General features: G+C 45.0%; 1 protein-coding gene across 1 annotated transcript in view; it reads left to right on the forward strand.

Annotated features, from left to right (window-relative positions):
- The window catches only part of LOC141128071 (multidrug and toxin extrusion protein 2-like), a 181,393-nt gene that overhangs the window by 75,124 nt on the left and 86,886 nt on the right, over positions 1–19,383 (forward strand). The window contains exon 11 of the mRNA XM_073615137.1: positions 6,192–6,300. Within this exon, the coding sequence (XP_073471238.1) occupies positions 6,192–6,300 (109 nt within the window). The remainder of the gene's footprint in view (positions 1–6,191; positions 6,301–19,383) is intronic.

Raw genomic sequence — 19,383 nt, forward strand, 5'->3', positions numbered from 1 at the left:
TCAAACAATACAAAGGAATAAGGCAAGAGAAAATAAAAATAAAAAATAATTTTTAATAAATACTGCTGAGTATGTCAAAGTACAATAACAATGTATTTTATGTAAGAGAAGCTATATGTTATTTTTTCCTAACTTCAGGTATTTATGCGCTTTTATATTTAGTTGTCCAAATTTTCCATAATTTATCAAATTAAATTATCAAAAAAGGTGTTCGGAAAGAATTTTACAAGTCTACAGCGAGTATATTGCCATCAGTTAGGTACCATGTTCCTCATTTCCCAGTGACTTACACAGTGTGATACCTTTGCAATTAGATTTTCCAAGTGTGAGGTGTTGCCATGCTATGGATGGTATTTTTATTATGGGAATGGGGTGGACATTTAAAAAGTGTACAACTCGGATACATGTGAAGAGCATGTGGCTTGGCAGATCGTATTCTTTCATTAAGCATTCTGCCGATTTTGGGGTAGTGTTTGTTATTAGGTCTTGTACAGTTCGGATCCCGTGGATTGGGAATTGTTTCAGGGATAACATTGGTATTTTTGCCTCTAGTAAGCTTAGAGGGAATTGGTATTTTATTGTGCGACTATTGCCGTGGTGTTGGTTGAGGAGTAATCTCCAGACCTGTACGGAGACCTTGATAGTGGGAGGAATGTCTCGAGTATCCCAGGGTTTCCAGATGTCACCCATGAGGAGAGCTGTGAGATCGGATGTCGGGGCTAGGGTTTTTTCAATTTCTACCCAAAGTGGGGTATTGTTGGCTGTAAACCAGTATTTGATTTGGTCAAGTCTGGTTGCCCACATATAGTCATGGATATCTACTAGTCCTGCCCCTCCTACTTGTTTGTGTGGGATTAGGTTAGTTTGTGAACATCGTGCCTTTTTTGTTCCCCATAGGAGTTTCCACAGAAGATTAGATTTGAGGTAATGTGCTGGGGTGGGAATTGGGAGCGCTCTGAAAGTGTACAAGATTTGTGGTAGAATTGACATTTTAAATGACCCTAGTCTGCCTAGTCAAGATAGTTCCAGTTTAGGTATGCTTTTAGCCTGGGTTTCCAGTTTGGCCAGTAGAGGTTTGAAGTTAGTGTCAGCTAGTGACCTTGTGGAGCTAGTCAGGGTTATGCCTAAATACGGTATGCCCTTTTTACTCCAACTATAGGGAAGAGACTGTTGTAATGTATCACTGACCTTCTTTGGCGCCCCTAGATTTAGAATTAAGGATTTGGTGAAGTTAACTTTATAATACGAGATCTCGCCAAAGGTTTTCAGCAGCTTGTAGACCGAAGGTAGTGAGGTAAGCGGGTTTGTTAAGAGTTTGACATCATCTGCAAACAAGTTGATGACATGGGGGTTGGCTCCAAACTGGAAACCTGATATGGTGGTTTGTGTTCTGATTGCCTCCGCCAGGGGTTCGATCATTAGATTGAAGATCGTCGGAGAAAGTGGACACCCCTGGCGGGTTCCACTGGTTATGTAAAAGGGGGTGGACAACATGCTTGATGTGTGTACTTGTGCAGAGGGGCATGAATATAAGGCCAGAACTGCATTCATAATATGGCCACACAAGCCGAACTTAGACAGTGTCATTGACATATAATTCCAATGAACTATATCAAACTCCCTCTCTGCGTCTATTGAAAGCAGCAGAGAAGGCGTTTTGTTTTTTTCAACATGGTGTAGGATATTTATAATTCTCCGGGTAGCATCTGAGGTTTGTCTCCCCTTCACAAAGCCCATCTGGTCGCGTTAAATAAGAGAAGGTATAAAATCTGCTAATCTTTTGGCTATTAGCTTGGCATACACTTTGATATCTGTGTTTAATAGAGATATAGGTCGAAAGTTGGATGGTGCGTTAGGTTCCTTTCTGGGTTTAGGTAGTGTGACTATATATGCTTTCAGCATCTCTGGGGGGAATGTCGCTTTAGTTGCGGCCTTTGTAAAGACCGCTTGCATATGTGGTGCAAGGGTATTACTGAACACTTTAAAGTATTTATTCGAAAAACGTCAAGTTCAGGCGATTTGCCATTTGGTAAGGTGGCGATGACTGACTGAATTTCAGAAGTAGTAAATGGGGAGTTCAGTGTGAGAATTTGGGCCTCCGAGAGAGATGGTAGGTTCAGTTCTTGTAGGAACTTTTGTATGTTGGCTGTTGTAGGTTGGGTGGTGGAGGGGTCCCTATGAAGGTTGTACAATTCACTATAATAGTTTGCGAATTGGTTTGCGATATTTTGTGGATTAGTGATTTTGTGTTTAAGGGTAGGATGTATCAGGTGTGCAATTCTAGACTTGGCGTAGGCTGCTTTGATTCTATTGGCTAGGTATTTGCCTGCTCTATTGGCTTTAGCATAAGAGTTCAATTGCAGGTGTCAAAGGTGTTTGTCGTATTGCTGGGATAAAAGCTCTCTTAGATGTGAGAGCTTTTGGGCTAGGGTTGAATTTGGTGAGGTTCTGTTTTGTGTTTGTAGGGTGTGTATGTCAGTTAGAATAGAATTAAGTTTTACTGTGTGGTGTTTCTTTTCTCTAGCACCTATTTGTATTAGTATACATCTCATGTATGCCTTATGGGCATTCCAGAGAGTGAATGGATCCTCTACAGACTTTACATTGAAAGGCATTTAATGGTCATGGAGGTGGGTTGGGTTAGAATGATCTACTGTGTATTGCACATATTCACTGTGACCAAAGCTAGTAAGTGAGTAAGTTGTATACCCTCAGTAGGGGTGTGTGCTGTCGTCGCTTCTGGTCGGTGTGCTTCAAACGTGGTGCATAAAGAACAATAATAAGAAAAAAACATAGTTAATGAAGTTAATGAAAGGGATGTATATAGAACAATAAGAAAAGGATCTTTGAACTGATCCATGTGAAGAATCAGGAGGGAGAAAACAGGGATTTTAACATGGAACCTCTGTGTCCGGAGAGACATGTGTGGTGGTTTATGCAATTTGCTCACGAGCTTCCACCGGCGTTCTTTTTAGTAGAACGTTTGCGAGAGACCACCTGCCAGTCATCTTATAGTGGACGTGGTTGTGGGATTGACGTGTCTTGCAGAGCTTAGTCGGGTATTATACCCCATTGGCGTAGGGCAGCGATGCCCTCCTCTAGAGTAGAAATTAAGATTGTGACCCCAATTTGGGTGATAGAAAGTTTTGCTGGGTATTTCTACTTGTGGAATATCTTGTGGTTCTGTAAGGATTTTGTTATTGTCGCCAGGTTGCGGCGTTGCTGGAGGGTGTTCCTGGATAGGTCTGGGAGCAATTGTAGCTCAGCGTATTGTGGGTGTTTGTTTTCAGCTCTAAGGGATGCCAATTAAGATCTGTTCTTTGACGTGGTAGTAGTGCACTCTAAGAAGCACGTCCCTAGGAATATTTTCTGGAAGGAAGGAGGGTTTAGGGACCCGGTGTATTCGATCCACTATGAGATCCTGTGCTGACAGGGCGGGTATCAAGGTGGAGAATAGTGCTTGGGTATATTGTAGCAGCTGGGAGGCGGGTATGGTTTCAGGGACCCCTCCTATTTTGATGTTGTTCCTTCTGGATCTATCTTCCAAATCTGTCAATTTGCTATTCAGCGACGCTATCTCCTTGCTTTGGGTGTTGTGGGCATCTACCAATGTGTTGAAGGAGGATGTGTATTCACCCATTTTTTGTTATATGTGATCTGCCCTGCCACCTATGGCTTGTACTTCCCTCTGGCAGTTATTGATCCCAGCTGTCATATCAGCTTGCAGGGAGGCCTTCAGGGACAATAACATTTCTTTTAGTACAGTGTCTGACACCGGTCTGTCTGATGTGGGGAAGGTTACTATGGGATTGTTCAGATGACGCAGTGTGGCGTTATCTGAGCCAGTAGGCCCGCTTACCTCTATAGCTGGGTCTATCAACCGCCTGTCTGGTGAGGTAACCCTCTGCTTCTGCTTGGCAGAGATTCTTGTGGATGGGCTAGAGGTCCCAGAAGAGGATCTGCTGTGTGATGTGGCTGTGACGGGTTGTTTGTGAGTCCCCGTGCAACCGTTGGTGGATACCGCTGCCTTAGGCTCTGGCTGCTTCACTCACGCGCCATCGCCATTTTGTTGTGACCTACGGATTGTGAAGAAGCTCTTCATCTTCTGCAAATTTTTACATTGCCTCGGCATGCCTTGTGGATGCAGCTGGGTTCGGAGGGTTGGTGATGGCTGGCCTGAAGGTGGATGGAGCCAGTGGGCTCAGATGAATGTCAATTCTCTCCGGCAGCCGGGCGGAGCTCCATCTTGGAGCTTGGTCGCCACGCCCCCCTGATATATATAATTTTTAAAGATCACGGTCTGTCACATATTCACTGGAGTTTATTATATAGTTTATATTTGAAATTTAGTGCACTATTATTATTTGTATTATCCACAGAGTTGTAAATATGTATCCAAAATCATTAAATTTTTAGACATCGCCAGCAAATATGGAAGATCGTCCCCTCTTGTCTACTTCTTCTAAAACAAGGAGGCTCATGGGACACATGACGCCACTTGAGCTGGGACCATATACCATCCTAACATAACTTTATAATTAACTTCTATTAAGGATGTGTTTATGAGAGCGTAGCGTATGGTGCAAGGTTATGCCAGTTTGTTAATTCCAGAGTTTCGCCCAAGTCACATTCCCATATATCCATAATAATTTTTGTGACTCAGTAGTCAATATGATATACAGTAGATCTTGGAAATATGCCCTGTAAATTTATCAAACTTGTTACAAAGAGTTTCCATATCAGACTTTATAGTTATATTAGTATTTCGTTCAAGATTGGTCAGAAAGTGTACCATTTGATTGTATTGGACTACTTCCAACTGTGGTAGTTGGTATGTTCCCTGTAAAACTTTTCTGGATAATATAACATTTTTGTCTCAGAAATCTGTAATGTGCAAAAAAACTCTTGTTAATCCATCATTTAAACGTTTAAGGAGCGAGTCCCAGGGTGAAGGCCAGGTTGTGAAAAATGGGAACTAGGGGACTATGGGGGACCTCAATTTGTAGGTCACCGGTAGTTAATCTGCGTCCGTTAAACCGCGGTTACAGACAGGAAGTAATCTGGAATAAAGACAAGATGTTCCATGTGGTAGGAAAGAGAAGACATCACTGAAAGTAACGGCAGAGGAGCTGCCTTGGGTGATTTCCTGCCATCTGGTGTCTGCTTGCTGTCCCGTGGAGTCGGGGTTTAGGACAATACATGTCTCCCCTGATCCTCTGTGATGGGGGATCATGGTATTCCGGTAAGGGCGCATTCTCGTTGATTTGTGGTGGTGGATCTCACTTACTATTGGGAAACAGGAACCGATTCACCGATTTATGCTAATTTGTTGGACTTTAATTTTTATTTTCACTGGTGCTCACTACACTGTATTGTTCATTGATCACTGATCGTTTGTCATTACTATTTATTGACCACTGGACATTTTTTATTGTTGTTATCGATTTATGCTATTTTGTTGGACTTTTATTTTCACTGGTGCTCACTACACTATATTGTCCATTGATTACTGATTGTTTGCCGATTTATGTTTATCGATCACTGGACATTCTTCATGGTTCACGCCGTATATTAATTCACCAATTTAACTTATCACCTGTATGTTATTATTATCACGCAGGTTTTCACATATATATTTTCACAGTACTATATATATTTTTTAAGGGTAGCGCAATTTTTTATATTTTTTCCTATTTGTATGTGCATTGATGTGTACATATTAATTGCTGCTCCCTACATGTGGGTCGGGTATCAATCATCCTGCTACCACTTTTTCAATTTAGTTTAATTTAGTTTGGTTCTTATAGCACGGTTTTTTACACTATTTTCCATACTGGGACTGAGGTAACAGAGGTACTGGATGGTGGAGTAGGCGCAGGCTCAGCACTTCCCTCCGAATGCAAATGTACATCAAGTTACAATGTGTAGTGACATGGGACAAGTCGCTTTTCATAGTCACTCAGCACTATTGCTGCGCACAATGAAGCTCAACTCTAAGTCTGGGAACTGCCTTAATGTTTACCTTTTCACATGACCACAGTCTCCGCCTGGTCCCAGGCAATGGTGAGCACACTCCACGTGAAAGGTATTCCCACGTGCAGGGCGAGTAGGCCACACTCACAACCTAGGAGGGTGCTACACTAGGAATGTCTTGGTGAATTTTCTAATTTAGATAATATGTTCCTCTACAGCTTCCCGTGGGATTTGGCATGGCTGCCAATATCAGGGTTGGAACTGCTTTAGGAGCTGGAGACATCGAACAAGCCAAAAAGTCTTATAAAGTTGCACTCTGCTGCGCAGGTAGGATCTTGTACACTAAATAAATGCTACATAATATTAAACAAGTAAAAAAAATGCATACCCCGTACGCTACATTTATCTATGATGAAATACATAGTGGATGACAAGAAAATATTTTTTTAATAAAAAAAAAAGCAAATATCTGGTTTATGTGAACATGACTTTCAGTTCTCCTTTTCTCTGGTTTCCACGTGTATACTCTAATTTTTTGTGTTTGCTCTTGTATTTTCATGTGAACATAGCTTAAGGGTGAACTCACACAGTGTCTACCTCTCTGACAGCTGCCTGTTCCTGTCTGCAGTAGGGGACAATGTGGTGCACAATTCAGTGCATCACGCACGGCTCCCTTTTTCTTGTTTTTGTACAAACTTTATTTGAAGTGTACAAAAGTACACTTCATCTAGGTTGCTGTACAGCAGTACTATGTGTAAATTCATCCTTGATGATTCTCAAAATGTGGTCCATTTTGTACCACCATCATAAATTGGTGCTGTGTCCAAGTTTCACTTGTACTTACAAAAGCCTGTGCCTATCATATACCTGATCATGAATATAAATGAAGATGGAGAATGTATTTATATGATAAAGTGCCCTCTTTAGATTAGGCCTTGAAATTAGGACAAAGAACACCACCTAACTGCCAGCCTTCTGTACAGCATCATACCAACCCAGTACATAAGGAGGTTCTGTCACTGTGGGGAGGGGAGGCAGCTAATGGAACCTGCACACATCTGTTGCTTTCTTTCATATCTTCATGTCAAGGCCGAATCTCACATCGCTCTGATACAAGAGCTTGAGCACTAGGGATGGGCCGAACACCCCCCCTGTTCGGTTTGCAGCAAGACTCCCTAACAAGGGAAATGTTCTAACCCGAAAGGCGAACTTATTGAAGTCTATGGAAGTCGAACAGGAAAAATCAAATGTGCCCATTTTGTAGACTTATATGCAAGTAATTACCCATAAAAGGGGTATGGGGCTTGGGTACTGCCCTGGGGGACATGTATCAATAAAACATTTTTTTTTTTTAAACAATCGTTTTTATAGGAGCAGTGATTTTAATTATGCTTAAAGTGCAACAATAAAAATGAAAAATTCCATTAAATATAGTGCCTGGGGGTCTCCTTAATGTGCCTGGGGGTCTCCTTAATGTGCCTGTAAAGTGACTCATCTGTAGCTACAGCAAAAATTACATTTCTAAAGAAAAAAAATGCGTCAAATCCAATTTAAGATAACTTGCAGTCACAATTGCCATCACCTGGCTATTGAAAAAATAAAATAAAAAATGGCACGGGGTTTCCCCCCCCAAGTCCATACCAGGCCCTTTGGGTCTGGTGTGGATTTTAAGGGGAACCTCAGTCCAAAATTAAAAGGAAAAAAAAGATGTGGGGGTCCCCCCCAAAATCCATACCAGACCATTATCTGAGCATGCAGCATGGTAGGTCAGGAAAGGGGAGGGGACGAGCGAGCCCCCCCGAACCATACCAGGCCACAAGCCCTGAACATAGGGGGGTGCTTTGGGGCAGGAGGAGCTCTGCCTCCCCTGCCCAAAAGCACCTTGTCCCCATGTTGATGGGAACAAATGTCTTTTTCCCACAATCCTGGGCTGTGGTTGTTGGGGTCTGTGGGCGGGGGGGCTTATCGGAATCTGGAAACCCCCTTTAACAAGGGGGCCCCCAGATTCCGGCCCCCCTATGTGAATGGGTATCGGGTACATCGTGCCCCTTCCCGTTCACCAAAAAAGTGTCAAACAGTAATAACTACAAGATCCAGTTTTTCACAAGTTCTTTTATTAAAAAAAAAAAGTGTACCTCAATGTAAATCCATTGTCAATCACGCCGCCCACCGACCCGAAAAATTGAAAAAAATACTTTGCCTCCTGGGAGGCCTCCCGCCGACTGCACGCTCTGCGCTTTGATAGTTCTTATAAAGGCAAGGGGCACCCTTCTGACATCACGGGATGTCTTTTTGATACTTTTTTGGTGAATGGGTTTTCACATGGGGGGGTGGGATCTTGTTAAAAGGGGCTTCCAGATTACGATAAGCCCCCCGCCCGCAGACCCCAAAAACCACAGCCCAGGGTTGTCGGGAAGAGGCCCTTGTCCCCATCAACTTGAGGACAAGGTGCTTTGGGGTGGAGGCTGCCACAAAGCACCCACCCCTTAATGTTGAGGGCATGTGGCCTGGTATGGTTCGCTCGCTCGTCCCCTCCCCTTTCCTGACCTGCTGGCTGGGCTGCATGCTTGGATAAGGCTCTGGTATGGATTTTGGGGGGGGCCCATGCCGTTTTTGTTTCTTAATTTTTTTTACCGCAACGTTTTTTTCATGTAGCTGTCAGCGGGGAAACCATTGACAGCTGATGGCTCATCAGTTGTTAAGGACGCCGCAACTGGCTTCCCAGCCCCACTCCTTAAGGCCCCATTCACACCTGAGCATTTTGCCTGAAGCTACAAAACGCTGGAGGGGAAAAAAATCAATTATACTCTATAGAGATGGTTCACATCTCCACTCCAAAACACCTGAAGCCAGAAGCTCCAAAACGCTTGAAGCTCAAACCAGTTCTGGAACTTTATTTTAGGCAGATTTGGGCGTTTTTCTGCTTTTTACATTGGTGACCTTTTGACCTGTACAAAATTGCGGCAATAATTGCAGTAGAATCACATGACTTTCTGCCTGAAAACGCTACACTCAGGTGTGAATGGGGCCTAACAACCAGCTTACACTGCACCCTAATTGGGCAAAGTTTTGCCCAATCAGGGTGCAGAATGCACTGTGCAGTGCTCAGTGCAGTGCAGGGTGTTCATCGGGGCAAACACCTTGCAAATTAGGGTATTTGGCGATTGGCTGAACAGGCAGATGTTTGACCCAAACTCGTGCTCAGGCCCGAAATGTTTGCACAACCCTATTAAGCACTTTCTTAAAGTGTTACTAAACCTACAACAGTAAAATCAGTCTGTATATGCAGTAAAGCATGCTTGTTATACTCACTGTGAAACCTAAGGGGTTAGTCCCCTGCATTGTGTAAAAAGGCTGTTTTGATCCTGTCTTCTTTGATCCTCTCCTTCTTTTACTGTCCCCAATCCATCTGTTGATAGAACAGAGCCTGGAAGGCATGTTAATGGACCAAAAGGAATGCACAAGGGTAATGCTTAGTGGCAACCTCTGACACTATGGGATTCATTTACTAAAAAAAAACAGGAATTAAATGGTGGCTCTGCATTTCGTTACGCCCAAATAAGCCAATTAAGAACTCAACTCAACTAGGCGAACATGCCAATGAAAAAGCGCACAAACATGCCTTTATAAATATCAAATCGGCATATCTGCAAATTTGCAAGTACCTATTGCTACCGAGTTTGGAACTGCACTGCAGGAATGATCACATGAATGTGAATAAAACATTTTTATGTGAGATGTGCTCTACCTCGTGTGCATTTATGTATATTCCAATTAGTATTCCTAGTTTGTTTTCTTCTTTTAGTTATGCATAAGTTATGTCTGCTATTCTGTAAGGTTGCATGTATTGAAAATTTACAGTTACATATATGTTATAAATGGATTTTTAAATACAGCTTACCTGTAAAATCCTTTTCTTGAAGTACATCATGGGACACAGAGCAGCATAATAATGACTAATTGGGTTATATGCTACCTTTAGGTGATTGGACACTGCCAACCAATAGTAAGACGGTTCCTCCCATATAACCCCTCCTTTACAGGAAGTACCTCAGTTTTGTAGCAAGCAATGACGATCCCAGAAAAGAGGGGAGGGACCTCTGTGTCCCATGATGTACTTCAAGAAAAGGATTTTACAGGTAAGCTGTATTTAAAAATCCATTTTTCTTTATCGTACATCACAGGACACAGAGTAGCATAATAATGACTAATTGGGATGTCCTTAAGCAATGCACCTGAGGGGAGGGGGACACCATATCCCTAAGCCCAACGGGCCAGAGACTTATAAAGCTGCCTGCAACACGCTGTGGCCAAAAACAGTCTCCTTCTGAGATCTAACATCCACCTGGTAAAACCTGGTGAACGTATGAACTGAAGACCAAGCGGCCGCTTTGCAAACCTGAGCCATAGACACCTGTTGGCGCACTGCCCATGATGCACTAACCCCTCTAGTGGAGTGTGCTTTTAAATCCGAAGGTGGAACCTTGCACCTTAATCCATACGCCTGGATAATAGTTTGGCGAATCCACCTGGATATAGTTGAACTTGTTGCCGGCTGTCCTTTTTTAGGACCTTCCGGCAGGACAAAAAGGCAGTCAGTTTTCCGAAAAGAAGCCGACATCTTTAAATAAACCTTGATCGCCCTCACCACATCGAGCGAGTGAAGTGACCTTTCCTCCCTAGTTTTAGGGTTTGGAAAAAAGGAAGGTAGAATGATGTCCTGATTCAAATGAAATTTGGAAACTAGGTAAAAAATCCGGACGAGGGCGCATGACCACTCTGTCCTGATGAAGAATCAAAAAAGGTTCTTTGCAAGAAAGGGCGGCTAATTCTGACACCCTCCTAGCTGAAGTTATAGCCACCAAAAAGACCAATTTCCTGGTTAATAGGACAAACGGGATATGCCCAATAGGTTCAAACGGTTGACACTGTAAAGCCGACAGGACCAAATTTAGATCCCAGGGACATAAAGGCGACTTAACCGGCGGCCTTAGGTGCGTTAATCCCTTAACAAAGGTACGTACCAAAGAATGGGATGCAATTGGTCTTTGGAAAAAAAAGATAAGGCCGAATCTGTCCTTTAATTGTCCCTAAAGCCAGCTTCAAGTCTACTCCTGCTTAAAGAAAGGCCAGAACTCTTACAATCGTATACCTACGAGGGTTCCATTTCCTTTCTTCACACCAAGAAATGTATGACTTCCAGACTCTATAATAGATAGCTCTAGAAACAGACTTTCTAGCATTTATCAGAGTAGACAAGACTGAACCCATGACACCACAGTCCTTCAATATTCTGGTCTCAATAGCCATGCCATCAAATTTAGCAACCGTAAAGAAGGATGGAATATGGATCCCTGAGACAACAGGTCTGGACGGCACGGAAGGACCAATGGGTCCCCCACTGCCAATTTCACAATCTCCGAGTACCAGGATCTCCGAGGCCACTAGGATCACTGACTTTTGTTCTTCCTGTATTCTGCGTAGTAAGTGCGGCAGAATTTGGATCGGAGGGAAAGCATATATCAGAGAATACTGATCCCAAGGAACTACTAACGCATCTATCCCGACAGCAAGCGAATCCTTGGTCCTGGATACAAACCTGTCCAACTTGGCATTGAATCTGGATGCCAGCAGATCCACATCTGGGGTCCCCCAGTGTTGACAGATCTGTAGAAAAACTTCGGGATGCAGGGACTATTCCCCTGGCAACAATTTCTGGTGACTCAAGAAGTCTGCCTGCCAATTGTCCACCCCGGTATAAATACTGCCGAGGGAAACGGCACATGCTTTTCTGCCCAAGTCAATATGTAGTTTACCTCTGTTTGGGCTGCCCGACTCCTGGTACCTCCCTCGTGGTTGATATATGCCACCACCATGGAGTTGTCGGACTGAACTCAAACAGGGAGACCCCGTAACCTGGATGTCCAGAAACGCAGAGCCAGACAAGCTGCCCGAATCTCCAATAGATTAATGGGTAAAGTCCTTTCTGCCTGGGACCATATTCCCTGGACAGATGCCTCCTCCAGGACTGCTCCCCAACCCAGGCGACTGGCGTCTGTAGTTACTACCCTCCAGACTGCTGGTGGAAAAGATTTCCCTTTTCTTAAATTGCTGGTTTTTAACCACCAAGAGGCTCCATTGTACCTGTGGGGATAGAACCATAGGATGATCTAAGGTTCGAGCAGACCTGTCCCAGGCTCCCAGAATGCTGTTCTGGAACACCCTGGAGTGGAACTGTGCATATGGAATTGCATTAAAGGATGACACCATTTTGCCCAGCAACCTCATGCACAGCCGAATAGAAGGTCTTGGTTCTTTTTTCACCTTCTGGACGAGTTCCACTATGGAAGCGACTTTTAAGGGGGGTAAAAACACCCTTTCTTGGGCAGTGTCCAAGACCAGACCCAGATATACCAAGGTCTGGGTTGGGCAAAGGGATGACTTGTTCACATTTAGAATCCAACCCAGGCGTTGCAAAATCCGCACTGTTTTTGACACGTTTTGGATCAGGATGGTGCAAGAGCAATCCCTCAAGAGAAGATCATCCAGATAACCTACCACGGAGATCTTCTGGGACCTTAGGAACGCCAATACCGGGGCCAGAATCTTTGTGAAAACCCTGGGGGCTGTGGCTAGACCGAATGGCAATGCCACAAATTGAAAATGACGGCCCTCTACTGCGAAAAGCAGAAACCTTTGATGTGGACCGAATATCGGTACATGAAGGTATGCGTCCTTGATGTCTATGGACGCCAAATAATCTTCCTTTCGCAGAGATTTTATTACTGAACGAACCGACTCCATACGGAAAGATCGAACGTTTACAAAAAGGTTGAGAGCCGTGAGATCCAAAATGGGCCTTAGTTCCCCATTTGGTTTCGGCATGGTAAAAAGGTTTGAGTAAAACCCCCCGAATCTTTCTTCTTGCGGAACCTTGACGATTACCCCCTGCTTCAGCAGATGTTGCAAAGCTAGGAATAGGCATTTCTTTCTCTCCGGATCTGACAGGACCCTTGAGTACAGAAAACGGCTTGGAGGGATCTCCCGAAACTCTATTCTGTAACCCCGTGTTATGGTGGAAATAACCCATCTGTCTTGGACCAGATCTTCCCATGCATCCAGAAGCAGCCGAAGCCTGCCCCCCACCCGTGAGAGCGGGGGCGTCCCTTCATAAGGTTGACTTGGAATTGGACTTGGCTGGCTTTTGGTTCCAGGGCTTCCTCTGCCCCTGAGGTTTTTTAAAACCTGACGGCTGAGGCCGTCGATACCGCTTGGGGGAAGAGGCACTAGGACCTGGGGCGTTGGGAATCTTATAAAAGGGTTGCTTACCTCTCCTCTTAGTAGGGAGGAGAGCACTTTTTCCTCCAGAGATCTTTTGGATATATTTATCCAGATCTTCGCCAAAAAAGCATTCTCCATGAAATGGAAAGGCTGCAAGTAGCCTCTTGCATGGCGTCTCAGCAGACCAGTTCTTTAGCCACAGAACCCTGCGCATATGTACGGACAGTAACGCAAAACGAGACATCTGTTGAATTCTTTTAAATACGTCCACTGCAAAACATAAGGCATGAGGAAGCTCCGACAATTCCTTGGAAGGTTCCTCCTGACAAGGCAGGTTTTTTAATAACCTTTTAACACGGTCCTTTAGGGATTGACAAATCCCAATAGCTGCAACTGCTGGTTGAACTGCTGCACCAGCCACCGCAAAGGAGGCTTTAAACAAGGATTCTAGCTTTTTATCGGCCGGATCCTTAAATACCTGGGCATTATCCACTGGACAGGTTAAATTCTTATTCACTGAAGAAATGGCGGCGTCCACCAAAGGTGTACCCCATCTCTTCCTGAACTTTTCCTCCATAGGATATAAAATAGAAAATCTTTTTGGAGGCAAGAATATCCTGTCAGGATGATCCCAGTCTGCGTAGATCACCTGCTCCAATAATGGATGCAAGGGAAACACCTGGGAACCTTGCTGAGGTCGCAAAGATCCCATAGTAGAGCAGGAAAGTCCAGACTCCTGAACCGGAGGTAACTTAAACCCAACTCGTACCATCTCAGTCAGAGGTTGGATAAACAATTTCTGGGAATGGGAGGCTGAAATTGTTTTTTCCGAAATTGAGTCCTCACCTGAGGATTCATCAGCCTCTCCGTCTTCCCGGTCTTTCATGGCCACCTCCTCCAAATCCTCTGCCCACCCTGGATCCAGATCACCTGGACCCATTTGGCTATAAGAGTCCTGGTGCTCTAGTGATTCTCCACTTGGCCCAGGCTCAGGAGAGGGAGATCTATTACGTTTCCCTGAGTTACAGCAGCAATCATGCCAGCTATCTTGCCTTCAAGGCCTGCTAATGCCGATGCCAAATCATCCTTAGTAACATAAGCCGAGGCAGGAATATTGGTGGTGGCCATGATGCCTGACAAATGCAACAGCTCAGCCAGGTCAGATGCCGCAGGTCTTTTAGGGGAGACTGAGGCTGCATCAGCATGGGGCTGGTCTCCTGTTTTCAAGGAAGGTCCTCTTACCCCTGTGCTTACCCTGCTCCCTGTACCACGTTTTCTGGAAGACATTGCTTACATACGTGGAAAAAAGTACTCCCCACAAGCTGAGACCAGTGTAAAACCTATTGTAACGGTGTCCAAAAACCTCCAGACTCACGTGCCCAAGTATTGCTCTGCGTTGTCCCAGCACATGCCAGGAGCACCTGCTCCTTATAAAGCCTGCATTGGACTGATCGCATAGCACGCTGCATGGTGCCTCCGCCGTGCCCAGACGCACGCCGCGCACCCGCGATGTGCACCGCAATGGCGCACACGCACCCCTACGGTGCGCACGCACACTACGGTGGCGCGCACGCGCCGCATGCGCACAGCCATGCACGCAGCGCACGCGCGCCATAAAAGCGCGCCATACTTGGAGCTCTGTAATCCCCAGACACAGGCAAAAAAGGCCACACCATAAACAGAGGGAATATAACTAATAGTAACACATCGAAATTCCCAAACAGCAGGGCCTATTTATCAGGTCCAATCTTCCCCCATCATGGCGGGTAGCGCCTCTGAGGACCTTCAAGGACCGGGTCCCCCATTTTTTGGGGGCCACACCCTTGGACCTGTAAAGCACCCTTCTGGTTTACCTTGGGCAAGTTATGACCAGGAATACCAATTTAACAAGGGTCCAGTGCCATATAGGACACATTACAAGCAAAACCTCGCTCTTGAAACCGAGGCTCGGGTACCATCCACTTTAGCTTTCTTATGCCATCCGAATGGATCCAATTATAACATACTCACTGGGACATTATTTGAAGAATTTGAAGAGCTTCAACAGCCATGACCATCACCTTCAAGACACTGGCGAAAAAACAGAGGTACTTCCTGTATAGGAGGGGTTATATGGGAGGAACCGTCTTACTATTGGTTGCCAGTGTCCAATCACCTAAAGGTAGCATATAACCCAATTAGTCATTATTATGCTGCTCTGTGTCCCATGATGTACGATAAAGAAAGGTTTTTTTTTCATGTTAGTTTAGTTTTTTATGAGACTATAAAGCAGTAATTATTTGTGTTCATTCTTTAATCATACTAAACTATTATACAAGTTAGAGCATACTTAGTGCAATGGCTTAGTGGTTTGCACCGAAGCCTACAAAGCACTCAGGTCATGGGTTCAAATACCACCCACAGAAGGTAACTGTGCTGATTTTTCCAGTGCACAAGCGAGTTAAAACCAGAAAATTTTAACTAACACCTTGCACGTTAACTAGTGTGTGATTTTTGGAATTCCACACCATAATATTGTTGAATACTTACATACCATTGCATGCATTTGAAAAGTTAATTATGGAATCAACCAAACTGATGTCGCATTCGCTGCTGAGTAGAATGTAAGGTTTAAGTAGGTGATACCATGTATGGGATTTGAACCCATGGTCTGAGTCTTTCAAGGGAGGAGTGCAGATGCTAAGGCTACTGAGCTGAGCACAGTCATGCATAGAAAATACATTTACTAGTGTTTTATTCTTTCAATTCTAGACGATAATGTTTTACATTTGAGGCATTAATATTATGGAAACAACCATGCCCATGCTGATGTGGCATTGGCTATTAGGTATTCACTTATTGCAGGGAGAAAAAAATTCAAGCGAAGATGCGAACACCATGTATCAATGCAAAAAAAGTTTTTAAAATGACAATTTTTAAAGGAGCAGTGATTTTCATGATGCTTAAAGTGAAACCATAAAAATTAAATATCATGCCTGGGGGTCCCCTTAGTCTGCCTGTAAAGTGGCGCATCTGTGCGATGTATAGAACATGCCACAGCAATAATTACATTTCTAAAGGAAACAATGTAATTTAACCACTTGCCGATCAGCCGCCGTCATTATATGGTGGCAGGTCGGCTCGTTCCCGCAAATCGCCATACTGGTATGTTGGCTCCTTTAAGAGCCATAGCAGGCGCTGCATGGCTGGGGAACCAATGCATGTGGCCGGCGGCTGCAATGTCCACCTGTCACCAGTGATCACGGGCACGAGAGCCAGAATGGGGATCTGTGTATGTAAACCCACAGATCCCCGTTCTGACAGGGGAGGAGAGACAGATCTGCTGTTCCTAGTAATTAGGAACAGCGATCTGTCTCCTCCTCCAGTCAGTCCCATCCCCCAAAGTTAGAAACACACATGAGGGAACTCATTTAACCCCTTGATCGCCCCCTAGTGTTAACCCCTTCCATGCCAGTGACATTTACACAGTAATCGGTGCATTTTATAGCACTGATCGCTGTATAAATGTCACTGGTCCCAGAAATTTGTCAAAAGTGTCCGATCTGTCCGCCGCAGTGTAACAGTCCTGCTAAAAATTGCGGATCACTGCCATTACTAGTAAAAAAATATATATTTTTTTTTCAAAATTGTCGCTCTTTTTTTGTTTATAGTGCAAAAAATTAAAACTGAAGAGCTGATCAAATACCACCAAAAGAAAGCTCTATTTGTGGGAAAAAAAGGACGTAAATTTTGTTTGGGTACAGCGTCGCACTACCACGCAATTGTCAGTTAAAGCGACGCAGTGCCGTATCGCAAAAAATGGTCTGGGCATTAAGAGGGAAAATCTTCTGAGGTTGAAGTGGTTAAACTTTGCCGCGGCTGTAATGTTATATAGATGGAAAAAAAAATGGCACCTGGTATGGATTTTAAGGGGAACTCCACGACAAAAATTTAAATAAAAATGGTGTGGGGGTCCCCCCCCAAAATCCATACCAGACCCTTATCCGAACATGCAGACTGGCAGGTCAGGATAGGTGGGATGAGCGAGCCCCCCCCTCCTGAACCGTACCAGGCCACATGCCCTCAATATGGGGGGTGGGTGCTTTGGGGAAGCGGGAGCTCTGCAAAATGTTAACCAGTTTCCGACCGCCGCACGCTGATGTACGTCGGCACAATGGCACGGGCAGGCATAAGGGCTTACCTGTATGTCCCTGCCTGTCCGCGGGCGGAGGGGCAGATCGGACCCCCCCGGTGCCTGCGGCGGTCGGATTCTCGTCAGGAGCGATCCAAGGTGAGGGGGAGGCCACTCATTCGTGGCCACCCCCTCGCAATCGCTCCTGGTGAATGAAATGCTTCCTCGGCTTCTGTAATGTAAACAGAAGCAGAGGAAGTGATGTCATCTCTCCTCGAGCCGGTCTTTTCGTTCCGGCGCCCAGGAGAGAAGACATCAATGTGAGTTGCACCAAAACTACACTTCCAGTAGAACACGCAGGCACACTTTTCACCCCTCATCACCCCCCAGTCACCCCCCGATCACCCCCCTGTACCCCCTATCACAGTGACACCAATAGCAGGTTTTTTTTTCTGATTATTGCATTGGTGTCAGTTTGTGACAGTTATAAGTGGTAGGGCAGTTAGTGTTAGGCCCCTTTGGGTCTAGGATACCCCCCTAACCCCCCCAATAAAGTTTTAACCCCATAATCACCCCCCGTCGCCAGTGTCACTAAGCGATTGTTTTTCTGATTGCTGTATTAATGTCACAGGTGACGCTAGTTGGAGAGGTTAGTATATAGGTTCGCCGTCAGCTTTTTATAGCGTCAGGGACCCCCATATACTACCTAATAAAGGTTTTAACCCCCTGATTGCCCCCTAGTTAACCCTTTCGCCAGTGATCACCGTATAAGTGTTACGGGTGACGCTGGTTAGTTAGTTTGTTTATTATAGTTTCAGGGCACCTGCCGTTTATTACCTAATAAGGGTTTAACCCCCTAATCGCCCGGCGGTGATATAAGTTAAGTTTTAGGGTCTGCGTCACCCCAGGCAGCGTCAGGTTAGTGCCAGTACCGCTAACACCCACGCACACAGCATACAACTCCCTTAGTGGTATAGTATCTGAACGGATCAATATCAGCAGTTTAGGGTCCTCAAAAACGCAGTGTTAGCGGGATCAGCCCAGATACCTGCTAGCACCTGCATTTTGCCCCTCGGCCCAGCCCTGCCCAGCCCACCCAAGTGCAGTATCGATCGATCACTGTCACTTACAAAACACTAAACACATAACTGCAGCGTTCGCAGAATCAGGCCTGATCCCTGCGATCACTAACAGTTTTTTGGTAGCGTTTTGATACAGTCGCCAACAGTCAGGAGCTTGCCTGTGAGTGTACCAATAAATTTGGAGCCCAAAATGGCAAATCGAAGGTACACTAGTGAAGAGGCCTACACGTTTCTGAGCATGACAGATAGTGAAGAGGAAGTCACTCATCTGTCAGATTCAGGCTCAGAATACAAACCTGTAGACAGCAGCGGCTCCATGACAGATAGCTCTGACGACAGAGTTGTGGTCCCTGCCAAGGTCAGGCATACCAGACCCCGAACTTCTTCTTCTGCTTTTGAGGTGCAAGAACTGCAGGGCTCTCGTATGGAGCAGAGAAGTACTAGTGCCGCTATTCCTTCTGGTGAACTGGAAAGCACCAGCGGCTTAGTACACCCTGGTCGTACATCCAGCACTGCAGTAACACTTGGTGACGTTACGAGTCCCATAAGTGCAGTTCAAGCTGGCGAGGTGGCAAGCACAAGTAGTGTCCCGCTGCCACCAAGAAGACGAACACAGGCCTGTCGTGCCCATAGTGCCCTTCCTGCTGCATTCGCCAATCCTAATTGGGAACCCACCACTTCTGCAGCACCCGTACTTCCCCCATTCACTGGCCAACCCGGCATTCATGTGGAAACAGTTGATTTTACACCACTTGATTTTTATTCACTGTTTTTCACCGAAGATCTCTATAGATCTATTGTGGACCAAAGCAATTTGTACGCTGGTCAACACATCACCACTATTCCCAAGTCCTCCCTTGCCAGAGATTTGAAACCAATTACGGTTTCCGAATTTAAGATCTTTCTGGGCCTTTCCCTCCTCATGGGCATAACCAA

Source organism: Aquarana catesbeiana, linkage group LG02 (genome assembly GCF_042186555.1).
Source record: "Aquarana catesbeiana isolate 2022-GZ linkage group LG02, ASM4218655v1, whole genome shotgun sequence".
Taxonomy (NCBI): Eukaryota; Metazoa; Chordata; class Amphibia; order Anura; family Ranidae; genus Aquarana; species Aquarana catesbeiana.